The sequence below is a fragment of the Lampetra planeri genome, chromosome 21 (genome assembly GCF_965212315.1).
Source record: "Lampetra planeri chromosome 21, kcLamPlan1.2.h2, whole genome shotgun sequence".
NCBI lineage: Eukaryota > Metazoa > Chordata > Hyperoartia > Petromyzontiformes > Petromyzontidae > Lampetra > Lampetra planeri.
This window is the reverse complement of record NC_136127.1, coordinates 7,987,965-8,015,839: the sequence shown is the minus strand read 5'-3', so window position 1 is coordinate 8,015,839 and position 27,875 is coordinate 7,987,965. Positions and strand designations below refer to the sequence as shown.

The window sequence follows — 27,875 nt, the reverse complement described above, 5'->3', positions numbered from 1 at the left end:
CATCACCACCCAACGCCCCCACCAGCCTAACACGCGTGCGTCACTCTGTTGATCAAACAACGCTGTCGGCAACTTGCGCCGTCACACGCTGGTCGCACACGCACGCGAGCGCGCTGCCTCTACTCCGAGCTCGGCGGGACTATGACGGGCGGCTTCGACCAGCAGCAGTTGCGGAACTTCCACGCCGCCGCCTCTTCCTCTTCTTTCCATGGCATGCACCCGCTGCACCAGCAGGATCAGCAGCAGCAGCAGCAGCACCTGCAGCAGCAGCAGCAGCAGCAGCAGCAGCGGCAGCAGCAACAGCAGCTACAGCCCGAGAGCGCAGCGACAACGGGCGCTGGATTTTACGCATCAGCGCCGTACGCCGCTTACCAGCAGCCATCCCCAGCCGCCTTCTACGGACCGCCACCTCCGCAGGGCCAGCCGGCTATCTACAGCGAAGGGAGCTACTTGAACCATAGCCACCACCACCACCAACACCACCAGCAGCAGCAGCAGCACGCGCACCATCATCATCATCAGCAGCAGCAGCAGCACCAACAGCAGCAGCAGCAGCAACAGCAGCAGCAGCTGAGTGCGTATTACGCGGCTGCCGAGGCACTGGATGCGCCCTATGACGCCAAGGAGAACGGCGACTACCCCGGGTATAACTCGACTGCCGGAGATGCGCAAGACGGCAAAGCTTTTGACAGAGGTAATGATCATCATCATCATCATCGACATCATTTATCGTCGGTTTCCATTGCACGGTGATCCGTAAATGCGCTTGTGGTAGTGTCAACAACCCCCTTTCATATCCTCTGTGTTGTGTAACCTGAATTGTTTTGTTAATACGTACAAAAAAATAATTTTGGGGGGAAACAAATAAGACATCATTATAGTCATCTGCAGCAGAATCAACATAATCGGCAATAATGTCAACAACATGGTGATCATCATCAACATAATCAGCGGTAATATGATTACTGCCAGAAGCATCAGCGTCAGCAGCAACATCAACGTCGTGATCATCATCAGCAATAGGAGAATGAACAACATGATCAAGAGCACTATCATCATCATTAACATCACCAACATTTTTATGATCATCAACATCGTTCATCGTAATGGCCATCATCAGCTGCGCGTACATTGATATCCGTTGTAATCACAGATGGATTAACTTTTGTATTAAATATCTGACAATGTGTTTGGCTGGGGGAGCATTAATTCATTAATCATCACGTTAAATTCGTCGTCATCAGCAGCAGCAGCGCCTCGTACATTGGAATATAACTATACATGGCTTTTTGTTATTCGTTTGCTAAAAGTTATCGTTTTTGTAACTGGCTGGTTGGTATTAATACACTCATCATAGTTAACTTACTTTCACCACCACCACCAACATCATCATCCTCCTCCTATACCATGGTATACAGTATAGCCATACATATCTAAACTTTTTATGAGTATTATTAAATATTGCAGAGTGGTTGTAACTGGCTGCAGAGCATACATTCACCACCATGAGTTGTATGGACTGGGAGCTGAACCTCTTTCGCACCGTACGTAGCCAACCGTGCTCATCGGAGGTGCAGAGAGTCAATTAACTTCATCATCATCAACAACGCACCATTACCATCATCGCTCTCAGCCATACATTAGTATTGTTATTATTATGACTATCATCATTAACTGTAACCCACCAGGCAGGCTCCCCTTGAGAGACACCGACCCACCGAGGGTGTGTGAGGGTAGCCGGGCCCGGCCTGCCTCTGTGTGGGGCTCATCTCTATGCTCGCAGCAGCAACAACAGCGGCGGCTTTTGGCCGCTAATCCATCGAACAAAGACGACGGCGGTCACCGCATCGCGCGCTTTCAGATGCGCTTCTGCGGCCGTCTGGAACGCTCTTCCTGCCCATATTAGGAAGCCACTGGAAGCTGTGCACTTTTAAGTCATCTAGATTGAAAACTCATTTCTTTAGAACTGCTTTTTTGCGTTTAGCTTGTCCCCCCCCCCACTCACGCACCTCCGATTAGGCTACGTACGGCGCGAAAGAAGTTCAACATGAGGGTGAGCGAGCTACGGTAAATGCAAGAGCGTGCAGTAAATCGTTCTACCAAACTCCCGAATTGCCATCGTCCTCCCTCCATTGAAATTTTTGTTGCTTTTTTTTTAACCGACAAGAGTTTTTGGAAATAGTGTTGTTACACACATCATGTGTGTGGCCAGCTGTTCTCCCTCTCTCCCTGTCTCGCACATGCGAATGACGACAGAGGACGCCAAATCGAAAACACGCTCCCATCGCTCTGGGCATTCGCCCCAACATTTTTTAGAAGTCGTTGGCGATTGAGACTTCGGCGCGGGTTGACGCCAAGAATCGCACGGAATGGAACATCGGCCAAAGAAATGTGAAGGAGGGTCTCAGTGATTTTTAAATAATAATAATAATAATGTAACTCGTAGGCTTTTGCAAGCAATGATATAATAAAGGAACCCGGTTACACGAGTTCCTTACCCCACCTCCACCCGACACAGCCTTTGAGTAAGTTTTTTTTTAGAAAGGTTTATCACGTAAACAAAACGTGCAAATTAGTTACTGCATCAGCACACCGGTGTTCAAAATAAGAAATATCTATTCATGTTAATAGAAACCATTTATTAAACCCTTCTCGCCAATGCGACGTCTTTATAACATTTGCGCACAACTTCAAATGAATATTCAACAGCAACAATGAATCATTGAACACATTCGTCAATAAAACTCTGTGGTCTTAAAAAGAAGTATATATGTGGCGACGTATCGGGCAATGCCCCTTCTTAATAGCAGTTGTTGATAATAATAATCGTTAGAGACTATTATCAACTATTCAGATAATCGTCACTGGTGTTGGCCGTAAGCGAGAATCGAACTCGGGTATTCGGGTCCGTAGTGCAGCGCGCTAAACCGCTACACAGGGTAAACAAAGACAAAGATCCCCCGTATAGTCCGTAACAGACTGTTGGGGCAAGTGCTGGTAGCAAGCGCCTAAAAACGCCGGCACGGCACACTAGGGGGTGGGTGGCCAGCACCACGCCCGACCTCCTTTGCCTCCCCGCACCAGATACTAATTTGAGGCTGAGTTGACCTAGGGGAGGCCCAAAACAGGCTCAGATAATCGTCACCGGTGTTGGCCGTGAGAGGGAATCGAACTCGGGCCGCCGGGTTCGTAGCGCAGCGCGCTAAAAGGTTAAGACAAAAATCCCCCGTATAGCCTGGACAGACTGTAGGGGCAAGTGCTGTTAGCGAGCACCTATGAAGGCCGGAACGGTACACGAGGGGGCGGGTGGCCAGCACCACGCCCGACCGCCTTTGTCTCCCCCGTGGGCATGTTTACACATCGCACCTAGTACTCATTTGAGGCCGAGTCGACCTAGGGGAGGCGCAGTACCGGTTCAGATAGTCGTCACTGGTCGTGGCCGTGAGCGGGAATCGAACCCGGGTCGCCGGGTTCGTAGCACTAACCGCTGCGCCAACCGCTCCCTAAGGGGTAAACAGACACACGTGCACGCACACTGCGCCACGCGAGTGCTTTGTTGTTTGACAAACGCGATGGGCATCAATAATTTAACTCCGAGCTGTTCTCCGAAGTGTTTTCGGGCTTGTACCGCGTGGTGTTCTACACGGTGTCTAACGTTTCGCTCCACGGTGCTGGGAGAGAGAGGGGGGGGACACGTGGAAGAGTGGTGATGAAGCCACGTGATAGAACCCCGCTGCACAGATGCATTTGAATCTTCAACTCGACAACTTTTTTTTAAATAAATATATATTTTGAATAATAATAACAGCGTGTTTATATAACCTCGTGAACAAAATTTCAGGAGGGTCGTCCAACTGGATTGCCTAGTCATTTTATGTTCAATCTGACATGGTGTCGTAAGTTCATGTTGCCTATAAATACTTTCATATTTAATTAATCTTATTCTGGAAGTTGCTATAATTATCCAATATAGTGATGTTGAACGAACAACAATTTAGAGCATTTAATCAATGCGCTACCGGATGAAGGCTTCCCCATGCAAGTGTAGGCCGTTGAGTTTGTTTGACCATACTTCAAGTGCGCTAACCACTGCGCCACCGCTCCCCAAAAGGAAGGCTGAGCATGATGTAATTTATCATAAGCGATGTTTTTGCAATTACATTTAATTTATTTGATCAGGGAAGTCAACTACATTATCGAATATTTTGACGTTTCATTATTTCACTTAACTGCGTTTCCAAACCACAAATATGTAATTAATGTCACTTTCACATTGGCTTAAGTACTTAGAGGAATTATGTTAACGTAATTAACTGCACATATACAACATTCCGCATTACTATATAGGTACGTAGACCCATAAAAATAAACGTACGTTTACATATGACGTCACGTTACATATCGTTAATGCGTAATATACATATTCTGTTTTAGAATTTAGCAAAATTTCGTAGAATCATAGCGAAACGCTTGGTTTAAGAAGTCACATCCCCAAATTGTTTATCTAAAGACTGCCGAGACTCAAGACTCACTCGCAGGAGAGTCCTGCATTGGCACGTTTAGGCCAATTCCCGAATCAATGTACGTATAATATAATAAATTTTACATATTTTACAACACGTTGGACGCACCAACGCTGATAAAAAAAAACATAACTGCTCCACCGGATTATATCCATTTTTTGTTTTTAAAAAATCCGGATAGGAAGACGCACCCCCAACTTTTGCTTTAAATTACGGATAAAATGTGCGCCTTATAATCTGGATAATACCTCATCGCAGTCATCGGTGCATACAAATGTACCCAGTTGTCCTTGCTGCTAAATGCATTGCACACACACAACACACACACAACGCACGTACATTATACGCGTTCATAAGCGGCTCATGTGCACATCTCAAAAACAAGATCCCTCTGCATAGCCGTGCAGACTGTTGGCGCGAGTGCTGTTAGCGAGCACCTATTAAGGCAGGCCGTCGTGGCCTACGATGGGGGTGGTGGCGTTGTGGTGTGGCCAGCACCACGCACTGCCCGGGTGCCATCGTCTCAAGAGCTCGGCTATGCCGTTTGCAACGCACCATTTTGCCAGGTGCTCGTTTAATGCTGAGTCAACCTAGGGGGAGAGTGGTGGTGGTCGGGTGAATGGAACTCGGCTCTGCCGGATTAGTAACGTGGTTTTACGGGCTGAGCGCACGGAGACGGGCGTCACCGATTGAAAGGGATTCTGACGATGTTCTAAAAGGGCTGGGCAGCTGAACTCGTTAATGCACATCGCAGAAGCTTCGCGCACAACAACAACTACAATAACATCAATAAACTGAGACTCGTAACTTTTACTCCACGGTGGTTGATTCGTTTCACGCCAAGTCGTCCCATTTGCTTGGCTACCACTCCGCCACTGTTCTTGTTGGCTACGTACGGTGCGAAAGAGGTTCAACGTACGTGCATATCCTTGGCGCGTCCTGCCCACGTGCCCAGTTTGATTGATGCCTTTAACCGGAGTGCGCTTTCAAATGCGTTTCTAGTTTTGTTGTTGTTGCCATTACAAAATAATTCATATCCTTTGGTTCTTTCGGTAAAGTCACGTAGAAAAAAAAAAACGCACGACGTTTCGATCGCAACACAATCGCTCGTCATCTGGCGCCTGATGACGATCGATAGAACCAAACGATATCTATTCCAAAAGAGTTTGCGTCTTCTCTCCATGCTCCATTGTAGCACTCTCTCCAGTTTTCGTTTCGTGAGAGTAGCGACCGCGCACGTGCTAAAGTGGCGTGTTGACAGCAGCAGGCGCGGTAGGATCGGCACTGCCCATCACCACGTCTGCATTGCCACTCCATATCACCATACCGCGTGTGTACTGTGTGTGTACTGTGTGTGTGTACTGTGTGTGTGTACTGTGTATGTGTGTGTTTACTGTGTGTGTGTACTGTGTGTGTGTACTGTGTGTGTGTACTGTGTGTGTGTGTACTGTGTGTGTGTGTACTGTGTGTGTGTACTGTGTGTGTGTGTACTGTGTGTGTGTACTGTGTGTGTGTACTGTGTGTGTGTGTACTGTGTGTGTGTGTACTGTGTGTGTGTGTGTACTGTGTGTGTGTGTACTGTGTGTGTGTACTGTGTGTGTGTGTACTGTGTGTGTGTGTACTGTGTGTGTGTACTGTGTGTGTGTGTACTGTGTGTGTGTACTGTGTGTGTGTACTGTGTGTGTGTGTACTGTGTGTGTGTGTGTGTACTGTGTGTGTGTGTACTGTGTGTGTGTACTGTGTGTGTGTGTACTGTGTGTGTGTGTACTGTGTGTGTGTGTACTGTGTGTGTGTGTGTACTGTATGTGTGTGTACTGTGTGTGTGTGTACTGTGTGTGTGTGTACTGTGTGTGTGTGTACTGTGTGTGTGTGTACTGTGTGTGTGTACTGTGTGTGTGTACTGTGTGTGTGTGTACTGTGTGTGTGTACTGTGTGTGTACTGTGTGTGTGTGTACTGTGTATGTGTGTGTGTTTACTGTGTATGTGTGTGTACTGTGTATGTGTGTACTGTGTGTGTGTGTACTGTGTGTGTATGTGTGTGTACTGTGTGTGTACTGTGTATGTGTGTGTACTGTGTGTGTGTGTACTGTGTATGTGTGTGTGTTTACTGTGTGTGTACTGTGTATGTGTGTGTACTGTGTATGTGTGTACTGTGTATGTGTATGTGTGCTGTGTATGTGTATGTACTGTGTGTGTTCTGTGTATGTGTATGTGTACTGTGTATGTGTGTACTGTGTATGTGTGTGTAATGTGTGTGTGTATGTGTGTGTACTGTGTATGTGTGTACTATGTGTGTGTATGTGTGTGTGTGTAATGTGTGTGTGTACTGTGTATGTGTGTGTACTGTGTATGTGTGTGTGTACTGTGTATGTGTGTACTGTGTATGTGTGTGTACTGTGTATGTGTGTACTGTGTATGTGTGTGTACTGTGTATGTGTGTACTGTGTATGTGTGTGTACTGTGTATGTGTGTGTACTGTGTGTGTGTGTACTGTATGTGTGTGTACTGTGTATGTGTGTGTAATGTGTATGTGTGTACTGTGTATGTGTGTACTGTGTATGTGTGTACTGTGTATGTGTGTGTACTGTGTGTGTGTGTGTACTGTGTATGTGTGTGTACTGTGTATGTGTGTACTGTGTATGTGTGTACTGTGTATGTGTGTGTAATGTGTATGTGTGTACTGTGTATGTGTGTACTGTGTATGTGTGTGTACTGTGTGTGTGTGTACTGTGTATGTGTGTGTACTGTGTATGTGTGTGTACTGTGTATGTGTGTACTGTGTATGTGTGTGTACTGTGTATGTGTGTACTGTGTATGTGTGTACTGTGTATGTGTGTGTGTACTGTGTATGTGTGTGTACTGTGTGTGTGTGTACTGTGTATGTGTGTGTACTGTGTATGTGTGTGTGTACTGTGTATGTGTGTACTGTGTATGTGTGTGTGTACTGTGTATGTGTGTGTACTGTATGTGTGTGTACTGTGTATGTGTGTGTACTGTGGGGAGCGGTGGTGCGGCGGTTAGCGCGCTGCGCCACGAACCCAGCGACCCGAGTTTGAATCTCGCTCACGGCCAACACCGGTCCCGGGCCTCCCCTAGGTCGACTCAGCCTCAAATGAGTACCCGGTGCGGTGTGTAAACATCGACCACTGGGGAGACAAAGGCGGTCGGGCGTGGTTGCTGACCACCCACCCCGTTAGTGTGCCGTGCCGGCCTTCATAGGTGCTGCTCGCTAACAGCTCTTGCACCCAACAGTCTGTTAGAGGCTATCCGGGGGCTCTTTGTCTTTGTACATACAAAACGAATTGTGAGTCTGCGTTTTGCACAAGCACTCAAGACAAACACTCGACGCATGCGTCAGGTAGCGCTTGTCGCTAAAGACGACGAAATACGACCTAAATAGCCGACGTTTCGGGCAATGGCCCTTCTTCACAGCAGGCCCATTTCTCGAAACGACGCATTTTGTTGTCGTACGACAACCACCTTCGTGTCGCACGCATTTATCCTGAGCACAACTAGGCAGCGCTATACATAGCACGCGTACGCATGGCACGCATACACGTTGTCACAAAGTTCAGGTGGGAAACAAGGTAGAGAGAGGCCAGCCAGCCACGGGAGCAAGCGGAGTTTTGGAAAGGTTTCTCTACACATATGGGCGACGTTTCAGGAAATGACCCTTCTCCATAGCTGGGCCATTTCTCGAAATGTCACGTGTCATGTTTATATATTCCGTGCTGTGTATATACGGTGTGTGTGCTACGATTCGAGGAATTGTCATTAATTATTGAAGCGTCAGTGCGCAGAACGTCACTTATTGTATGCTTATAACGTTTTACATATGTGTGTGTGTGCAACGTTTCGGGCAATTAACCTTATTCATAGCAGGACAATACAAAATAAAATAGACGACGTTTCGAGCAATGACCCTCCTTCAAATGTAGGGTCAAGGCTCAAAACGTGGCCTATTCCATTGTGTATCCTCCACAGGGTCTCCCCCACCCCCCCCCCCCCCCCGTTTTACGTCGTTTTGCAAATACGTCACTGCTTTATGATTAACATCGCGACCCCATTGACGTCGCTTCAACCGACCCCCCCCCCCCCAACACTTAACGTCGCTGACAACATCGTCCGTCTGTCCGTCCTCGTCTCGTGTATCCGTCGCCTCCTCAGCCTTCGTCACCACCACTACCACCACCACTACTACCACTACCACCACTACCACCACCACTATCACCACCACTACCACCACCACTACCACTACCACCACTACCACCACCACTATCACCACCACTACCACCACCACTATCACCACCACTACCACCACCACTACCACTACCACCACTACCACCACCACTATCACCACTACCACCACCACTATCACCACCACTACCACCACCACTACCACCACCACTACCACCACCACTACCACCACCACTACCACCACTACCACCACCACTACCATCACCACCACCACTACCACCACTACCACCACCACCACTACCACCACCCTCTAGATCGGTGGTCTCTTAACCGGGGGGGGGGGGGGGGGGCGCGAGGTGTCCTTTCTGGGGGGTGCGAGACATGGGCAAAACATTTTTTTCTTTCAGAAGGTAAATGATCGAAAACACACATTAAGCACGGACACGCAAGCACAACTTACTTAGTTGCATCAAACCTGTGTGAGTATTAACATTATTACATTTGTTGACGATTGAAAACAAAAGGTGTGCAAAGCTGCAGTCAAAGTCCAGGACCACTGATGTGCACGAACTACAGGTTGTGCGTTGCGCATCGAGAAATGCACGTCCTGTAGAGCACAATGTATAATGTACGTACATTCACGTGTTTTGGTGATTCGGGAAAACAATTGCTCTGGTTTGCTGTGCGTCGTTTCGGTAGTCATCGTGAGTCTTCGTTGCACCCTTTCAGGAACGCATCCCCGAAGTCAACCGGCCTACCGCTGTATCTCTTGCTTGACTAACTCATCTTGTTTCGGGTCGAGTGTTGGGCATTTGCACGCGCAGCACAGCGCTCCGACCCCTGCAAATCGCTTTGATTTAACGTCGTTTCGATATGCGTCGAACGTCGCGCCTTGCAGCAACGCATCCTCGACGTAAATCTTCTCCCCATCCCCTACAACATGAATGCACCAACAATGGCCATGTGGCTGAGCATTGCCTCCACCGTGCGCGCGTCTTGACCGTCAGATAGGGACGACTCCGAGCCGGAGGCGCGCCTCGTGAACGGCAAGCCCAAGAAAGTGCGCAAGCCCCGAACGATCTACTCGAGTTTCCAGCTCGCAGCCCTGCAGAGGCGCTTCGAAAGGACTCAGTACCTCGCCCTGCCCGAGCGAGCCGAGCTTGCGGCCTCTCTGGGACTCACCCAGACACAGGTAAGCCTCCCTCCATACCCCCCCCCCATCGTCGCCACCCTCCTCCCGGCCCTCTCTCCTCCCCGGGGCGCATGCTTAGGCAGGGAGTGGATGGATGAGTTGGTGTGGAAGTGGGGTGGGTGGAGGGGTGGTGTGGGTTGGTGTGGTGAGTGGGGGATGGTGTGAGTGGGGTGGATTGGGGTGGTGAATGGGGGGTGGTGTGGGTGGGGTGGTGAGTGGGGGATGGTGTGGGTGGGGTGGTGAGTGGGGGATGGTGTGGGTGGGGTGGTGAGTGGGGGTGGTGTGGGTTGGTGTGGTGTGGGTGGGGTGGTGAGTGGAGGATGGTGTGGGTGGGGTGGTGAGTGGGGGTGGTGTGGGTTGGTGTGGTGTGGGTTGGTGTGGTGAGTGGGGGATGGTGTGAGTGGGGTGGATTGGGGTGGTGAATGGGGGGTGGTGTGGGTGGGGTGGTGAGTGGGGGGGGTGGTGTGGGTTGGTGTGGTGAGTGGGGCTGGTGTGGGTGCGGTGGTGAGTGGGGGTGGTGTGGGTTGGTGTGGTGAGTGGGGGATGGTGTGGGTTGGTGTGGTGAGTGGGGGTGGTGTGAGTGGTGTGGGTTGGTGTGGTGAGTGAGGGTGGTGTGGGTGGGGTAGTGAGTGGGGGTGGTGTGGGTTGGTGTGGTGAGTGAGGGATGGTGTGGGTTGGTGTGATGAGTGGGGGTGGTGTGAGTGGTGTGGGTTGGTGTGGTGAGTGAGGGTGGTGTGGGTGGGGTAGTGAGTGGGGGTGAGCGGTAGTATAGCGGTTAGCGTTGCTGTGCTACGAACTCGGTCGACCCAAGTTCGATTCCCGATCACAGACAACACCAGTGACGATTATCTGAACCGGTGCTGGTCCTCCCCTAGGTCGACTAAGCCTCAAATCAGTACCCTGTGCAGAGTGTAAAAATCGACATTGGGGAGACAAATGCGACCGGGCGTGGTGCTTGCCACCCACCTCCTCGTGTGCCATTTCGGTCTTCAAATGTGCCATTCGCTAACAGCACTTGCCCCAACAGCCTGTTCAGACTATACGGGGGATCTTTGTCTTCGTGGTGAGAGGAGACGAGGGTAAAACGTGGGTTTGGGGTGGTGTCAGATAGTGGTGAGGTGGTGGTGCTGTTGGCGGTGGTGGTTGAGGTGGTGGTAGTGCTGCGTTGAAGTGATTGTTGTTTTGGTGGTGGTGTTGTTTTCTACGATTGTGGTAGCAGTGATAGTTGTGGTAGTGTTGTGATGATGACGATGGTGGTAGTGGCGTATTTGCTGTGGTTGTGATGGTGGTGGTGCTGGTGGTGGTAGTGGCGATCCTTGTGATTGTCGTGCTTGTGGTAGTGAAGCTGCTGATGATTGTTGCGGAAGTGGTGGTGATGTTTGCGCTGACAATAGCGCTGATTATGGTGGGTGGTGTTGCTGTTAGTTGTAGCAGCTGCGGTAGTCGTGTTGGTAGCGGTTGTGACAGCGGTGGTGGTGGTGGTGATAGTCGTGGTGCTAGTAATTCTCAAACAACACGCGGACACGTGTTTAAAAAATATTCAGCCTTAGTGCATTATGCAAAAAAACATCAACAGTTCCTGCAGAACTGCATTGAGGCTTTACCGTCGTACGTAGGTCACCCTCAACATAAATTGATACAAATGCAAATATCAGTCGGTCACGATTCCTCAAGTTCATTTCGCTGGTTACATTACAAAATAAGAGGACCACAATGCAGTTCGTCGTGAACTGTTGATGGTTTTTCGCACAATGCACAGAAGCCGAGTTTCAATGTGTACACGTCCCTCTGTGCGTCGTGTTTATACGTACGTTGTGATTCCGTAGTAATGATGATGTCGATGATGAGTTTTCTCGTCACTTACATATTTTGATTGGTGTTAGTAAATGATGTCGGTGCTGGCAGTGGTGGTAGTGGTGATGTTGGACATGGTGGGGGGGGGCGTTGGTGGTAAAAGTGCAGTGGTGGTGATCAAATATATGTATTTTATAACTGGAAGCCCGAACGTCCTTTGAAAGTGACCATCCATCGGCCCCTCCAGCCAGCCATGAACCCAGCCAGCCAGCAAAACTTTTTCTCTCATATCGTATGATGAGCGCATTAACGGTGGTTAGGTGTGAGTGATCAAATATATCTGTTTTATAACTGGAAGCCCAAACGTCCTATGGATGTGACCATCCGTCTGCCCCTCCAGCCAGCCAGCAAATCTTTTTTTTATCATATCGTATGATGAGCGCATTAACGGTGGTTAGGTGTGAGTGATCAAATATATTTATTTTATAACTGAAAGCCCGAACGTCCTGTGGACGTGAACATCCGTCCATCCCTCCCTCCAGCCAGCCGGCCAGGAACCCAGCCAGCCAGCCAAGCAAAACTTTTTTTTATCACGTAGTATGATGAGTGCATTAACGGACACTTAACCGAGCCACCGAATGTGGAAGCCGCGATACTTCCCGTGGCTAAGAGGCTAAGAGCCAAGTAATTAAACCCCCCTTTGCTGCTAATAATCAGTAGCAGTCTGGCACTATATACATATCCACAACACGGCAAGGTCTACCGACTTCCATCCGTGCGCTGCCCTCGTATGTGCATGGGATATCACTTAAGGGGCTCGCAAGCGATCATGGTTTCTCGCTGTTCGTTTATCCCAATGACACTTTGCCGGCTGACTTTCCATCCAATTACGCGGGCAACAATGAAATGACAACATTCACGTGAACAACAATCGTAGAACATATCAACATCACGACATCGATTTGACGTGTCAACGTGAACGACGGTGTTATTGTCCGTTTCAACAGCACCGACAACAATGTGCCACACCAGTGATGTTAGCGTGAATATCGTCAACATGCACGTGCATTCATTCAGAGCGGTTGCTTTGCCACCGACGAGATGGAGTGGCAAAATCAGTCCTTGTGCAGGTGCTCAGTGGAGTATTGCATTGCCAGTTTAACACGGAGGCTTTCGCGAACAATATCATCCGAATTGGCCACGTTCTGTTTACGTGACAACCCTTACTAGTTGGCTGTGTTCGGGTGGTGGCGCGGTTTTAACGACACATTTATATATTTACGCGATCTAACCCAAAACAAATCTCTATTATGGATGCATTGCCAGGATTGCGAGAGGTTGGGAGGGAGATCTTCATCCAGCAGTGTATATGTACACGTATGTTGAACGTCCTTCTCACCGTGCTAATCGGAGGCGCGTGGGGGGGGGAAGGTCAAAAAAACTCACCATGGCTGATGATGTAGTCGCATTTGCAAATACACGATGATGATGATGATGATCAGAAATGTGTCATTCCACTGCTGGATGAAGGCCTCCCCACGTCGTGTCGGTCATGATGCGCTCTTGTTTAAACCACATTTCATCACCTTGGTCAACGCGGGGCTTTGCCGGAGAATCGTTGGGCCCAACGCCGGTTCTGAAATCACTCCTCACTCACGTTAGTCGTGACCGGGAACTGAACCCACGTGCCCTGCATCGTAGCGCAGTGCGCAATCCACCACGTCACGAATTCTATGACAGTGCACCATACATTTATATATAATCATCCGCTCGGTCTGCCCTCTCTAATTAAATTGTGTAAGGCCTCCATAATAGGGGTTAGATCGCGATCTAACCCAAAAGACCTCTATTATGGATGCTATTGGTCGCGAAAGCCTTCGTGTTAAACTGTTTAAGGCCCATTACTCTAAATGTGCAAGACTACACACAGGATGGTAGTGTGGCCTAGCGGCAGCGCGTATCGTTGAGCAGGTTCGCGGTTCGACTTCCAGCAGCCGTCCTGGTCAATACTCGCGCGTGGATTAAAACACGTGATACAATCCTATGACGTCAACGTTCTGCTGACGTCATTCACAAAAGCACGCCATTTTTTGTGTGCTGGCGTCTTCGTCCGAATTTGACAATTAGTTAAAGCATTTACACCATTGGAACCTCATTTGCCAATGGTGTAAATGCTTACCCCGAGCTCTCATACTCTGATGGTGCATTGTCTTTGAGTTGTGCGCCTTTTGGCGTCATCTGGTCCAACACCATGTGAGACTAGGCTCTAAGGAAAGCTGTCTCGGGTGTGGACCAATCAACTTCAAGGACAGTGCACACATTATCAGAGTTATGTTTTTTTTGCATTATGACTGCAGGTATTGTGGTCTACGCAAACATGACTCCTTGTAAAAAAAGGTGTCAGTTTTGTTGCCAGATAAAAGGGTAAAAAAAACTATTATCATGCTTCAACGTGTGAAGTTTAAGCTGAAATAATAATTGTTTTTGGTCAATCAGCCATCCAGATAAATGTTTTCCTCAGCAGCAAACTCCGAACTGGTTTTGCCTTCTCTAAGTCTCATCAGCAGTGCCGTGGCCTGCTCAAACAAAAAGGGGCCATCATATTTCAGAAGCTTATAAATATTTCAACCTCCTAATCCACCGCAAAGTTCAACGTGAAAGGGAATCTCAGGGCAGTAGTAGCTCTGTAATACCCACTTCCGTGGGCCATTCAGTTTTCCCACTCCTCTGCGAGGGTTTCCTACGTGCTATGACGCCAGTAGCACGATCGGAAGCCAATTCATGAAAACATTACCACAAATATATAACATCTACATATATATTTGCGTGTACATGTATAAATAAAAGAAACCCATCATCACTAAGCAACAACACACCTTACTATTTTAAACATCTCAAAATGTTCTCGGCTGGGTTAGAACATTCGTGTCTTGGGGGCATTTGTATTCAGTATTAATATATATTTAAAAAAAGATCACACCCTAAGGCTGGTCGCAGTGGAACATCTCAATTCAATGAGCAGTATGGAGAGCACAGACTCTCCCAACTTGACTCAGATTGTCAGCTCGGCTAATCCTGGGGAATTACAGAGGCTCGCGGTAGGCTGGAACGCGCTGAACGCCAATAACATATATCCATCAGTATCACGGTGACCATGATCATGATGATCATAATCATCGCTATTATCAGCCACAGTCTATCCACTGCTAGATGAAAGCCTCCCAATGTACATACATCAAGCGGAAGAAACGTGAGAGTGAAAAGGATCTATTGTATTTGAGAGGAAGTGATATCCCGTTGAGGCTATTCAGTCTCTTTCTCAATCTTGATTTGAAGCTTTCGTGACTGCAGGAATCCATACGCTCTGGTTCTTTCGGTAAAGTCACGTAGGTAGAAGGTAATACATGATATACTACTGGACATCTGTGAAAAAAATTGCTTCATTAGTCATCGGACTTCGCCAGGATAAATGAAGATGCTGATTCTAAAAAAGAGTCTGTATTTACACCGTATCTCAACGTAAATATGCAATGTCTCTTTAGCCTCTCGGCCGAACGCTGCACTTTCAGGGTAACGTGAACCATCAGCAATGATGGTTAAATGGACTAACGCTATTCCGGCTTCTTCCCTCTTCAGTTTCATCAGCAGTCATACCTGTGGCTTCAAGAATGTATTTACGAACGACCAAAAAAATGTCTCGTTGAAACGCAACTGGTTGTACAAAAACTACCGGAATGTACTGTAAATTAAATTATATATTTAACAGCTAAATGCAATGCGCATTACTATTCGTAATGTATATTGGTCAGAGCACTGTAATTTGAAGTGCACATTCATGTGTTTAAATATATAATAAAAACAAAGATCCCCCGTATAGCATGAACAGACTGTCGGGGCAAGTGCTGTTAGTGAGCACATATGAAGAGGGCGACACACGAGGGGGTGAGTGGCCAGCATCACGCCCGACTGCCTTTGTCTCCCCAGTGGCGATGTTTACACACCGCACCAGGTACTCACATGAGGCTGAGTCGACCTAGGGGAGGCCCAGATACCGGTTCAGATAATCGTCGCCGGTGTTGGCCGTGAACGGGAATCGAACTCGGGGTCGCCGGGTTTCGTAGCGCAGCGCGCTAACCACTACTGCTGTTATTATTATCAATTTATTTTTTATTTGTAAGTGTATTTTTTCCTATTTTTATTGTGGGTTTTTTGCTTTTATTATTTTCAATTTATTATTATTTTACTTTAATTATTTTTTTATTTTCTATCTACAGTGACTTTACCGAAAGAACCAAGAATACACTACCCTCCCGTCAATATCAAATCACACACACGCGCGCGCGCGGGTACACCCTCGGTCGGGTTGAGGCCTGTACAGCTTAACCCGGTCGTATAGGCGTTGTCGCTATACCGGGGCAGTTGCGCCGAGTTCAAGCCGGGGTGTTCCGGCTGTAGGGACTCGAAAACGGGTGATGAATTACTTTGAGAGACAGGGAGAGGAACGTTTCTAAGGGTAATGACATCGCTCAAACCGTGGGGGGAAAAAGGACTGAATTTTGGCTTGGGCGGGATACGTCGCTTGTAAGTCGGGATGATGGACGATGGTCAAGAATAATAACGGAGTGGCAGCCGAGGGATGGAACCGCATCGCCAGAGAGCTCGGAGCTGCCGACGTGATGGAGCAATGAGATCAGTCCGTATGGAGGCGCTGGGTGGATCGTTAACGTCGCAGGGCCGTGAAGGGTGACGGTGGCTGACGGAGGCCTTCATCCAGCAGTGGAACGACCATGGCTGCTGTTTGTGTTTAGTTTGTTGTCCTTTCCCCGCACCTCCGATGAGCACGGTTGGCTACTTACGGGTGCGAAAGAGGTTCAACGAACAGAAATGGCAGATGATGTTGGTGGTGGTGGTGATGGGTAATCATTTACAGTCATTTGTCAATGCAAATCCCTTTTTCTTTAATGGTTAATACGACGTAGTTTCCATATTTAATACGACGTAGTTTACCATATTTAATGTAAGTCATTTAGAGAGGCCGACGTAATTATATAATAATGATACATAATTAAATAAAATCAGCGGCTGTATAAGGTTTGCAATTATTTAATTCGTTTAACAAAAACGGTTATTTGCGAGCCTGGGATGTAACAATTCACCCGGTATGAATTGATTTCATTGCTCCGTCTCCCTCTGATGCGTTCCATTCCTTGGGTATCATCCCGTTATTATTCTGGACCATCGGCTAACATCTCTCCCTTCTATGATCGTGAATTATTGTTAGGAAGAAAATGTGTTTTTTATGATACATACAGTGTACCGTACACAGGCAAGACACACAAAGACAAAGATTCCCCGTATAGCCTTAACAGACTGTTGGGGCAAGTACTGTTGGCGAAAACCAATGAAGGCCCGTACGGCACGCGGGTGGGTGTGGCCAGCACCACACACGTCCGGGCCGCCTTTGTCTCCCCAGTGCCGATGCTTTATACACAGCACCCAACCCAGGCACTCAGTTAAAGCTGAGTCGACATGAGCAAAGATAATTATCGTCACTTGGGTGTTCGCCGTGAACGGGAATCGAACTCGGGTCGCCGGGTTCGTAGCGCAACACGGTAACCACTAGACTACCGCTACCCATGTAGGGCACAAACAAACAAAGATCCCCCGTATAGCCTTAGCAGACTGTTGGGGCAAGTGCTGTTAGCGAGCACCTTTGAATGTCGGCATGGCATGTTAGGGGGTGGGTGGCCAGCACCACACCCGGCCGCCTTTGTCTCCATAGTGGCCATGTTTTACACACCGCACCAGGTACTTATTTGAGGCCGACTTGACCTAGCGGAGGCCCAGAACCGGTTCAGATAATGACCAGTGGCGTTGGCCGTGAGCGGGAATCGAACCCGAGTCACCAGGTTCGTAGCGCAGCGCACTAACCGCTACACTACCGCTCCCCAGATAGAGCACACGACACACGCGCCCACGTGAATCTCTAGATCCCACTGCTCGCGATGTTGGCGAATGTTTCCTCTGCGTCCGATTTTTCGCCCTTTTCTCGCGGAAGCGCGCGACACCCGAATAAAAATCGGACACTAATTAACACAGCGATTAAACCCGCAATTAATTACACACGGGACAATTCGCCAAGTCGATCAAATGTCGGCCGTTTCATTGCGCGCGTGGGACCCGCGAGCGAATGGGTTCCCAAAACTACCACTCGGGTGTCGAGTGAGATTTTTTTGTTGTTTGAAAATTAATGTATACATCAAACGTCGCGCTTTCAGGACTGTAATTCATTAGGGGACGATATTAATTAGTGCGTTTCCATTCGGGACACGAACGATGTCCTTTGCATGTGTTTTTTAATGGAAGACGGATTCTTTTTTTTCATAATCGAGTCAATTATATTGCCTTGTGGAATACGTCCATGCGTATATACTGTATTGTATTATATAATACACGCACACACGCAATTCCCAACGAACACCTGGTGAGAGGTGGCGGAGACTTGGCGAGAGGTCTTCATTCAGCAATGGATTGACCATGGCTGCTGATGTGTATTTGCTAACGCTAACGCAAATGCGTGATGAGTATAATTGTGATCATTTACAATCCTTTTGTCAATCCACTGCTGGATGAAGGCCGCCCCCATTGTCCAACTGCCCCGCAGGGACGACGGACGAATTAAAAAGGGTGTTAAAAAAGTGGTTTAATAAAGTGTGTAGTTTTAAAGTCAAGGGTGTATCGTATATCGCATTTAACATGCCATCCCACGCGATGGAGGAAGGGACGTTGTCAACGAATCTAACATACGAAGGATCTTGATAGATGAGTGAAAGATGTGCTATTGTGTGTATATATATACTGGCTGAATGTCCACCAGTGGCGTGTACACGCGGGGACACGGGCAGCAGTAGATTAATGGGTTTGTACTCGATGGGGTGGTAAACGTAACTCTGTTGGTAGAAAAATGTCGAGCGCTCGACAGAGAGTCCCATTCAAGTACACCTATGCAGTATAAGTACGGCTATATATTGTCAACAAAACTACTAAACTGTTCAATTTGACCAGGCGAGGCTCAGAAGTGACCTGGCTATCACAAATGAGAGCTCAACGAAGTGGGCTCATCTTCTTGGTTCTTTCGGTGAAGTCACGTAGAAGGGAAATAATAAAATAATAAAAATAAAACGTAATGAAATAAATGAAACCATTCAGACGCTGTATTTCCGAGAGACCTGTTCTTTACCTGAGGACGGCTGCTTGCGTTGTGGCCGAATCGTCGTGAGAATTATTTTATTATGTTTTATTTTTATTATTTTATTATTTCCCTTCTACGTGACTTTACCGAAAGAACCAAGAAGATGAATCCCTGCAGTCACGAAAGTTTTAAATCTAGAAGTGGGCTTAACGTGTGGAAATTTACAGCAGAAAAATGCTCTAAACGCGTGTTTATAAACGTGGAGGAAAAACTCGCAGGACCCGGAGAAAAATCCGCACGATCACGGGGAGAGAGAGAGAGACGCGCAAACTCCAAACATACAGCAGCAGGCGTCAGGGTCAGGATCGAACCCACGACCTCCTGTAGACCAGGCAAGGTAGTTAACATCTCCGAGCCACCGTGGCGCTTCCGTTGTATATATAAGCGTCGTCTTTATAATCTGATATCGCATAGAACGGACCATTACAAACACACACAAAGCTAAAGATCCCCCCGTGTAGCCTTATAAACTGTTGGGGCAAGTACTGTTAGCGAGCACCTATTAAGGTTCGAACTGCGCGCGAAAGGGGTTTTGTTTGTCGTCTTTGTCTTCCCCAGTGTGCTGCGTTGACCCACCGCACACCAGGTACACATTTAAGGTTGAGTAGACCTAGGAGGCCTAGCGCAGGCTCAAGATTTAAACTTGTCACTGATGTGAGCCACGGCCTAAATATGAAATCGTGGTTTTCAAAATCTGTTGTTGTTGTTGTCGGTATAGACCAGGGGTCGGAAACCGAAATAACAAGAAGAGCCATTTTTTGTTCTTTGAATTCGGTCAAAATTGAAAACGCATACGTTGATATATTTCAAGAGTCGCAAATGCTGCAATGTGAATGCGAGACGCTGGCCCTTAACAGACAACGGTCACGGAGCCGCTCGCCGCTGACTCCCTGTGACTATTAGACGACCACTCGACTACAATTTGTGGTAAATTGCCAGAACGCTCTCTCTCTCTCTATCTCGCTCTCTTCACTAAAACGTACATCAGGAGTCATCGCCGTTGACTTTACGCACGCGTTTGGCAATACACGTCAAAGCTGTCAGCCTCAAATGGTATATAAAGTATGGGTTTTGGGTCAGGTTTGATTGATTGCTGCAGATGGATAGGCTGGTGTTAGTTTAATTACCAATTGATACGCAGAACATAGCCCCAGAGCTTAGGAACGTCACGCTACGAATGATTACAGCCACCACCACCACATCGGCCCCACGTCGACGAGCAAATATATTTAGACGCGCTACTTTCAGAAGGCAATGTTTTGCTATCGGCTGTGAGTTTCCATATTGTATATAGAGACACAGAGGGCAGTGCTTACGCTACACAACACACGCATCTTCTTGGTTCTTTCGGTAAAGTCGCGTGACTTTACCGAAAGAACTAAGAGGATGAATCTCTGCAGTCACGAAAGCTTTAAATCGAAATACCACACGCAACATACGAATGGGAGCGGTGGCGCAGCGGTTAGCGCATTACGGTTGACATCAATGCGGCGTGAGGAGGGCCTTCATCTGTCAGTGGATTGACAAAGAGCCGAAACGTTACTAGAACGTTTATAAAACGTACGGTAATTACACAAGTACGTAAATAGTGAACTACTACCTCACATAAATATATATGTATATAGGCCTGCTGTGTGTATGTGTATATATACATAAGTACAACATAAATGGCTGCACTACTACAACACCTTTTATATTCCTTACACTTAACCATAATATTTTACATGACCTTTTTACAAATCCGTTGTTCGATGAAGGCCTCCTCACGCGACTAAGGCAATGGGGGGGGGGGGGGGTTGTTTGACCATACTTCACCGCGCTGGTCAATGCGGATTTCGTGAGGTCTTTGGCGGGGGGAGGAGGAGGGAGTTCAGACACCTCACGACCAGTTCAGACGCAGCTCGCCACTGATGGTAGCCGGGAATGGAACTCATGCGGCCGTGAGCATGCTGCAGTTGCGCTAACCACGGCGTCACTCTGTGATATGTGTCCTACAAGAATAAAAATAATGATAATAATCGTGCTGGCATTAGGACCCACACTTCATTCGCATACACGCACAAAGACAAAGATCCCCCGTATAGCCTGAGCAGACTGTTGGGGCAAGTGCTGTTAGCGAGTTGCACCTATGAAGGCCGGCACAGACAATGCGGTGGGCGGGGGAGGGGGGGGGCTGATCAGCACCACGCCCGGCCGCCTTTGTCTCCCCACTCAGCGTACCAGGTACTCATTTGAGAATGAGTCGACCTCGGGGGAGTTCCAGGACCGGTTCAGAATAATCGCCACTGACGTTGTACGTAAGTGGGAATCGAACTCGGGGGGGGGGGGGGGCGGGTTTCGTCACGCTAACCGCTGCACCACCGCTCCCCCACTCACACACCTACACGCGTGTGTATATATACACACAGACGCGTAGACAGAGTTCACGCGCTAACAGAGAAAGAGTTACCACTGTCGCTTAATGCACAACGGATCCTTGTTCAGCGCACGCGTAAAGCGCAGCTACATTATAGCTATTCACGCTGGCACGTGGAGCGAAACGTCAGACATCGTATCGAACAGCGGGCGTTGCAACCCGCAAATACATTGGAGGTGGGGGGGGCTATATCTTACAGCACAACGTAGTGGTACAACAGCAATCTGTTTTCTATATATTGTAGGTGAAATGATGTTGACTTTCGATATAATTTACTGGTGTGTTCATTGAATGATAGTTTTTGTTGTTGTATTCCAATGTTGGTAAATATCGATGGGATTTTGTATATGCCAATGAACGTGCCCCTTACACAGGGGATGTGCAAGATCAATGTTCATGTATGGACGGTAATCTACTTTTAAATGTAGAAAAATTCATGATGGAATTGGTTAATAGTGATGGGCAATAGATATACGCACATACATAAACAGACACATATTAGCACATGAAAAATATGGCGCAAATACACACACACACAAATACACACATATACAAGCACGCACGCACACATATATATACATACACACAATCACAAACATACACAAACACGCGTACACACAACTCACATACTCACAACACACAAATTATATACAAAGGTCGGTACCGTCATCACAGCAATTGTGCCAGGCTAGGTGCACAGCCACGCTCACACACACACAAGATTAAGAGCCCCCGGATAACCTCAACAGACTGTTGGGGCAAGTGCTGTTAGCGTGTAGCACTTACAAAGGCCCAATTAGTACAATATACACGCGTACTCATAAACACACACACACATACGTCCGTGCTTTCTTATATATACTGTATTTTTGCTACGTTTAAAATACTTCTAGCTGTTAATACATTGTTTGTGTGGTAACGTTTTAAATCGTATCAATGGTTTACAGCTCTTTATATATATATGATCATTATGGCGGTACCACGGGGTTTCAAATAATACAAAATTGCCGAGGCAATTAAATACTTTATTTCTGGGACACTATTTTTCCCCAGGGGTGTACTTAACTCCGTGACTGGGGTACCAATCAATCCGACATCAGTGCCACACTCCGCGATGTCGAAACGCAGCGAGGACGATTGCGCCGAAACCCTGAACGCTCGTACGTGGCACCGTAGTGGTGGTGCATCGTGAGTACAGCTCCTCGAGATGAGTCGATTGCCGCATCGCCGACCATCAACAGACTAAGAGTGACTGCATCACGGACATTATGCGAGAGCCGGGGTACTATGGTAGTCCGGGGTACCGCCATGAGGTTAATGTACACAAACACGCATTGGATATTGTGTTATGGTAATGTCGCGTTACGATAACGATGACAACAATGCCCTTCGTTTTAGCCAGCCGTGCCTCATTGAGTTCATTCTCAAGCCACTTTTGCAGTAAGGTCCATGCGATGCGATGTTTGGCAAATGTTATTTTTTTTTCAATAAGGCGCTTATGATAAGCCACTTCGTTGAGCTATTAATATTTGTGGCCAGGACGCTTCCAAAAAAGATCTATACTGTATAGCTCAGTGAGCCTTACTTGGCAAACTAATGATTAAAAATGTGTTTAGTTTAGTTCGCTTGAGTGTGTGGAGAACTCATAGAGAAGTGGAGAAACTTGATGTCGCATACGAGGATATACCAATCACAAGTTCGCTCAGACGGGTTCGCGAGCGCGCTTGCTCGACTCGAAACTCGTGGCCACCTCGCAGCACGGCTGGACGGGTGGGTGGGTTTGGGAGTTCCATAAATCTCCACGTGATCCACCAACTCTTACCTCCGAAGCGCTGGATCGCAACGATGGCTATGATCATAATGAGGATGGTGATGAATATGATAATGACGATGACTGGAGTGATGACGATGGTTATGATGATGATGAGAACTCACGATGATGAATCCAGCGGATGACGTGTGTGTGTGTGTCGAACTTCTTTCGCACCGTACGTGTCCAACCGTGCTCATCGGAGGTGTGGGAGAAGGACCATCGACATGATTATAACGTCGAGGGTAACATTGATAACCATGGCCAATAAGATGATGATGGTGATGATGATCACGACGACGACGATGATGATGATGACGACTATCACGACGACGTACCCAGAGTGCGCATTCCATCAACGAGCATCTGCGCGCGCGTCTCATCCGCCCCCCCTCCCCCCCATCTCGCAGGTCAAGATCTGGTTCCAAAACCGGCGCTCCAAGTTCAAGCGCCTCGTCAAGAGCGGCGAACTCGGCTCGGAGCACAGCCCCGGAGCCAGCGACTCCATGACCTGCGACTCGCCTCCCTCGCCGGCCCCCTGGTCCGACGCGATCCCGCACGGAGCCCCCGCTCCACCGGGACACCCAACCGGGGGTCTCCAGGCCCCGTCGACGACGCTCATCGGCCTGCGCACCCCATCGCCGACGCGGGCGCACCACGACGCGCCGCTGATGCAAGTCCACGTGGCGCCGTCGTCGACTCCGACGACATCTTCCACGTCGTCGTTGTCGTCCTCGTCGTCGTCATCGTCGTCATCGTCGTCGTCGTCCTCTTCGTCGACGTACCAGCCGTGGTACCGGCCGCCCCACGACTCGAACTTTGCTCCTCCGTCCTCGACTGTCGTCGCCGCGGCCATGCAGCCTCTGTGCGGTGGAGCCGCAGTCAGCGCCGGGGTCATTTATTGATCCGACACTGATCAACGTCGATGATGATGATGATGATGGTGGTGGATCAATACCGATCGATGTTGAGCCATTCTAATCTTCATCGGTATCACTGTCAAGTGCCCTGTTCAGTACTACTACGACTACCGCATCACCATCGTCAATTTAAACAGCCACGATTACTCCGCTGCTGCATGAAGTGCTCGCCATCAATCACGGTCCATTGCTGCGACGGTGCAAGCAACAATGCGTGCATCTCCCGCGGCAGCACCTGCAACGCGGGTCGATATTCGTCACTCCGTCTCCTGCGGCACCGCGCGTGCTAATGGACGTTGACTGCCTGCCAAAACAGACGATGCTCCAAGAAGAGGAAACGTAGAGAGATCGCCGTCGTTACAAAAAAATCTTGAGGCCACATTTTTTTTGCGATGCATGGGCCGAAAATTCACGTCTCTTCCGAATTTAAAAAAAAAGGTCCTAATAAGTCGTAAACACAGCGACTTCGTTGGCGATTTCACCCATGGTGTGGTTACTGTGCACAGTAAACACTAGCAAACAAAAAACGGACGAGAAAAAAACACGATATCGTCAACAACGAGTAATCGTCTTCCTATACATTCAAGTTGGTGTGTGTGTGTGTGAATGTGCGTGAGTGCACCTAGCCTGGCACAATTGCTGTGGTGATGTCAGTATTACGGCAGCAGCTGTTGTTGAGTGCCTTATCAATGAATATATATCCTGTATATATATACACACAGAGGCCAGTAATTAAATATATTGTACATAAAATTTGCGACGGTTATAAGGAAGGGTTAATGACTATAAGATTATATCCAAGGGTATATATAAAAACTACGATCTCGTATACACCATTTGCGTGTGTGTGTGTAATCGCGTAGTGTAACCTATGTTGATTGATTAATGTTCTCGAAGGCTCTAGAGAGTGTGCAGGAGACAATGGCTCACACGACTGTGGCGTGCGTGAGTGTGTATCGAACTGTTGATGTTGTTGGTGGTGCATGTTTGGAATGAAGTTATTTTTTCATAGCCGGTAGGGAGAATCAAAGATGCAAATATTTATAAGCCATTTGTTTATCTTCGTTGTGTAACTGTTTTTTTTCCCCACTCGTAAAGCTTGCTGTGTGCCTACAATCAATGCCGTGATTTCATAGACACCACTTTTAACCAAGTTAAATAAATCAAAACCAACCTCTGGATCTCAAAGTCATTTTTTTTTTGTGAGTCCATCGCCCCAGCGAGCGACCTTCATCGTGAACACTAAAACCAGCACGTTTTTTTTGTTTCAAATGGACAAACTCTGGACTGGTTTCGCCCTTCTTGAGACTCATCAGCAAGCGTCAGACGTGCTAAACAAATACTTTCGAATTACCGAATCGCTGTTGGGACTCTGCTGATGAGACCCAGAAGGGCAAAGCCGGTGCGCGTTATCAACAAATACCGCTGGTTGGCGGGTGAAGTTACGTCTCAGAGAGGCCAATAGGTGGATAGACTGAATCAACGATCGTATGTTCTGCGGCGGAGTTACGCAAAATATTCTTGTGTACATGTATTTATTTTTCTATCCATAATGCTCCACTCACAGCTTGCTGAGTACAGTTAGCCGGTCGTCAGCTAATCGCGCTGCAAGGAGGTAGAAGAGGGCGGTGGGGTGGGGGGTGACTTTCTCCTCCCTCTTTCTCTCTCCGGAGATCCCCTCGAGTGGAGGGAGCTTCTGTCAGCAGGGGCGTGACCGGCGATTGCAGGGCCTGCACCTTTAACCCCTTTGCGTGCGCGCTCGGCGCAGAGTGTGACAACTCTTAACGCTGGCGTTCGGTTCATCCTCGCGCCTGTCGATTTATAGAGAGAGAAAGCGAGGGGTGTGGGGGGGAAACACAAATTTGGTTACACAGAATTTGGTTAATGGGGGGTGTGGTGGGTAGGGACAAACGACTCGGCTATTTTTTTCCCTTCCCACTCACCCCCCGTAAAAAGGAGAGCTTTTCGCAAGTGTAATCGAATTCCGCAAGGATTGCGTAAAAACTTCCAAAAGGAGTTGCGCACGAGTTCACCCACCGCAATTAGATGACACACAGCAACGCACCAGGAATATGCCATCGAATTCCTCTGCCGTTACATTTGTTTCTCCCATCGATTCCAAGACGTCTTGGTCAAGCAGGGCCACTCACAGTTGGAGGTGGGGGGGGGGGGGAGAGACTTGGGGGGACTCCCACGTGGCGTTCTGCCCCGGGACCTCCAGCAACCTCTGGGTGGCCTTGCTGATCAGCGCAGGAAGGAGGGAGAATAGGCCAAAGTGCGTTCTCTAGAGAGGCCTCTCATGGGAAACCCATCCACTAGCAGCAGTGGGAGCTAGCAATTGCAGGGCTGCACCTTCGCCTTACTGGGGTGGTTTGATTATTATGATTCATATAGTGCGGCCACACGCGTGATTGTTTTACCAGAATCAGAAATGTGAAGTCGGGAAAAATTGGGTCAAATACGGTAACTTACAACTGTCTCCAGCACGATTGCCAAGCCAGCGGTATCCATTTATCTCCCGTATTCTGCGGATTATATGACGCCCTTTCCCGTTGCCCTGTATGTAAACTGAAATGTTTTGGGGTGCGTATTAAAATCCGGAGAATACGGTATATACCAGTATTTGTGTGTGTGTGTGTGGTGGGGATGAGAGGGCCTGTATGTGTATGTATGTGTCTGTGTATATGTATGTGGTGTTGGCCACCTACCCCCTCGTGTGCCGTGCCGTCCTTCATATAAGTGCTCGCTAAGAGCCCTTGCCCCAATAGTCCGTCAAGGCTATACGCATGTGGGTATCTGTGCCGCAGTGGTTAGCGCACTGTGCTGCAAACCCAGCGAACAGAGTCCTGCTCACGGTCAACACAAGCGATGAATATTGGAACCGGTTCTGGGGCCTCCCCGAGGTCGACTAAGCCACTAACAGCCTCATGTGCTGCGCCGTACTTCATAGGTGCTCGCTAGCAGCACTTGCCCCAGCAGTCTGTGAAGGCTATACGGGGGTCTTTGCCTTGATGTATGTGGGTGTGTGTTCATCGCGGGTGAGTGTGTAGCAAGCATAGTTGTTTGCGCACTGTGCTACGTACCCTGCGACACTGGTTCAATTCCAGTCTACGACTGACCTCGGTGGCAAAATTGACATCTGAACCCGATTCCCTGCGTCTACCCGAGTTCGACTCAGCCTGCTGCGGTGTGTAAACGTCAGCATTGGGAGGGAGACAAAGGCGGCAGGGCGAGGCTCTGACCATACCACCACCTCGTGTGCCTATTATAAATGTACCTCCTCTAAAAAGGTGCTCGCTAACAGCACTTTCCGCAACAGTCTGTAGGAGCTTTGTCTTCAGTGTGCGCGAGCGTGGCCGCATTTTGTGCATCATGTACGGCATGTGAGTGTGTGTACTGGGAACGCGTTGCGGGGAGCGGTAGTGTAGTGGTTAGCGCGCTGCGCTACAAACCCGGCGACCCGAGTTCGTATTCCCGCTCACGGTTATTTGAATCGGTGCTGGGCCTCCCCTCGGTCGACTCAGCTTCACATGAGTATCTGGTGCGGTGTATTGAATCATCGCCACTAGGGAAACAAAGGCGGTCGGGCGTGGTGCTGGTCACCCACCCCTTCGTGTGCCGTGTCGGCCTTCATAGGTGCTCGCTAACATCACTTGCCCCAAAAGTCTCTGCGAAGGATCTTTGTCTTTGGGAGCGTGATGTGTTGTACGCGTGTGTGTGATGTGGTGTGTGTGACCAAGCAGAGTTGTGAGTGACTCTCACGTGGAAAGC

General features: G+C 48.4%; 1 protein-coding gene across 1 annotated transcript; it reads left to right on the top strand.

The window, feature by feature from the left end:
- Positions 1-28: 28 nt before the first annotated feature.
- On the top strand, positions 29-26,716 carry LOC144724625 (uncharacterized). The gene is made up of 3 exons (XM_078603906.1): positions 29-694; positions 9,728-9,912; positions 23,595-26,716. The coding sequence occupies exons 1-3, from the start codon at positions 142-144 to the stop codon at positions 24,087-24,089; spliced, it is 1,233 nt and encodes a 410-aa protein (XP_078460032.1). The 5' UTR covers positions 29-141; the 3' UTR covers positions 24,090-26,716.
- Positions 26,717-27,875: the final 1,159 nt, after the last annotated feature.

Excerpts from the sequence above, each read along its gene's own strand:
- LOC144724625 (XM_078603906.1), top strand. The coding sequence starts at position 142 with ATGACGGGCGGCTTCGACCAGCAGCAGTTGCGGAACTTCCACGCCGCC. Across the intron at positions 695-9,727 it reads CGGCAAAGCTTTTGACAGAG|ATAGGGACGACTCCGAGCCG; the intron begins GTAATGATCATC and ends CTTGACCGTCAG. Across the intron at positions 9,913-23,594 it reads TGGGACTCACCCAGACACAG|GTCAAGATCTGGTTCCAAAA; the intron begins GTAAGCCTCCCT and ends CCCATCTCGCAG.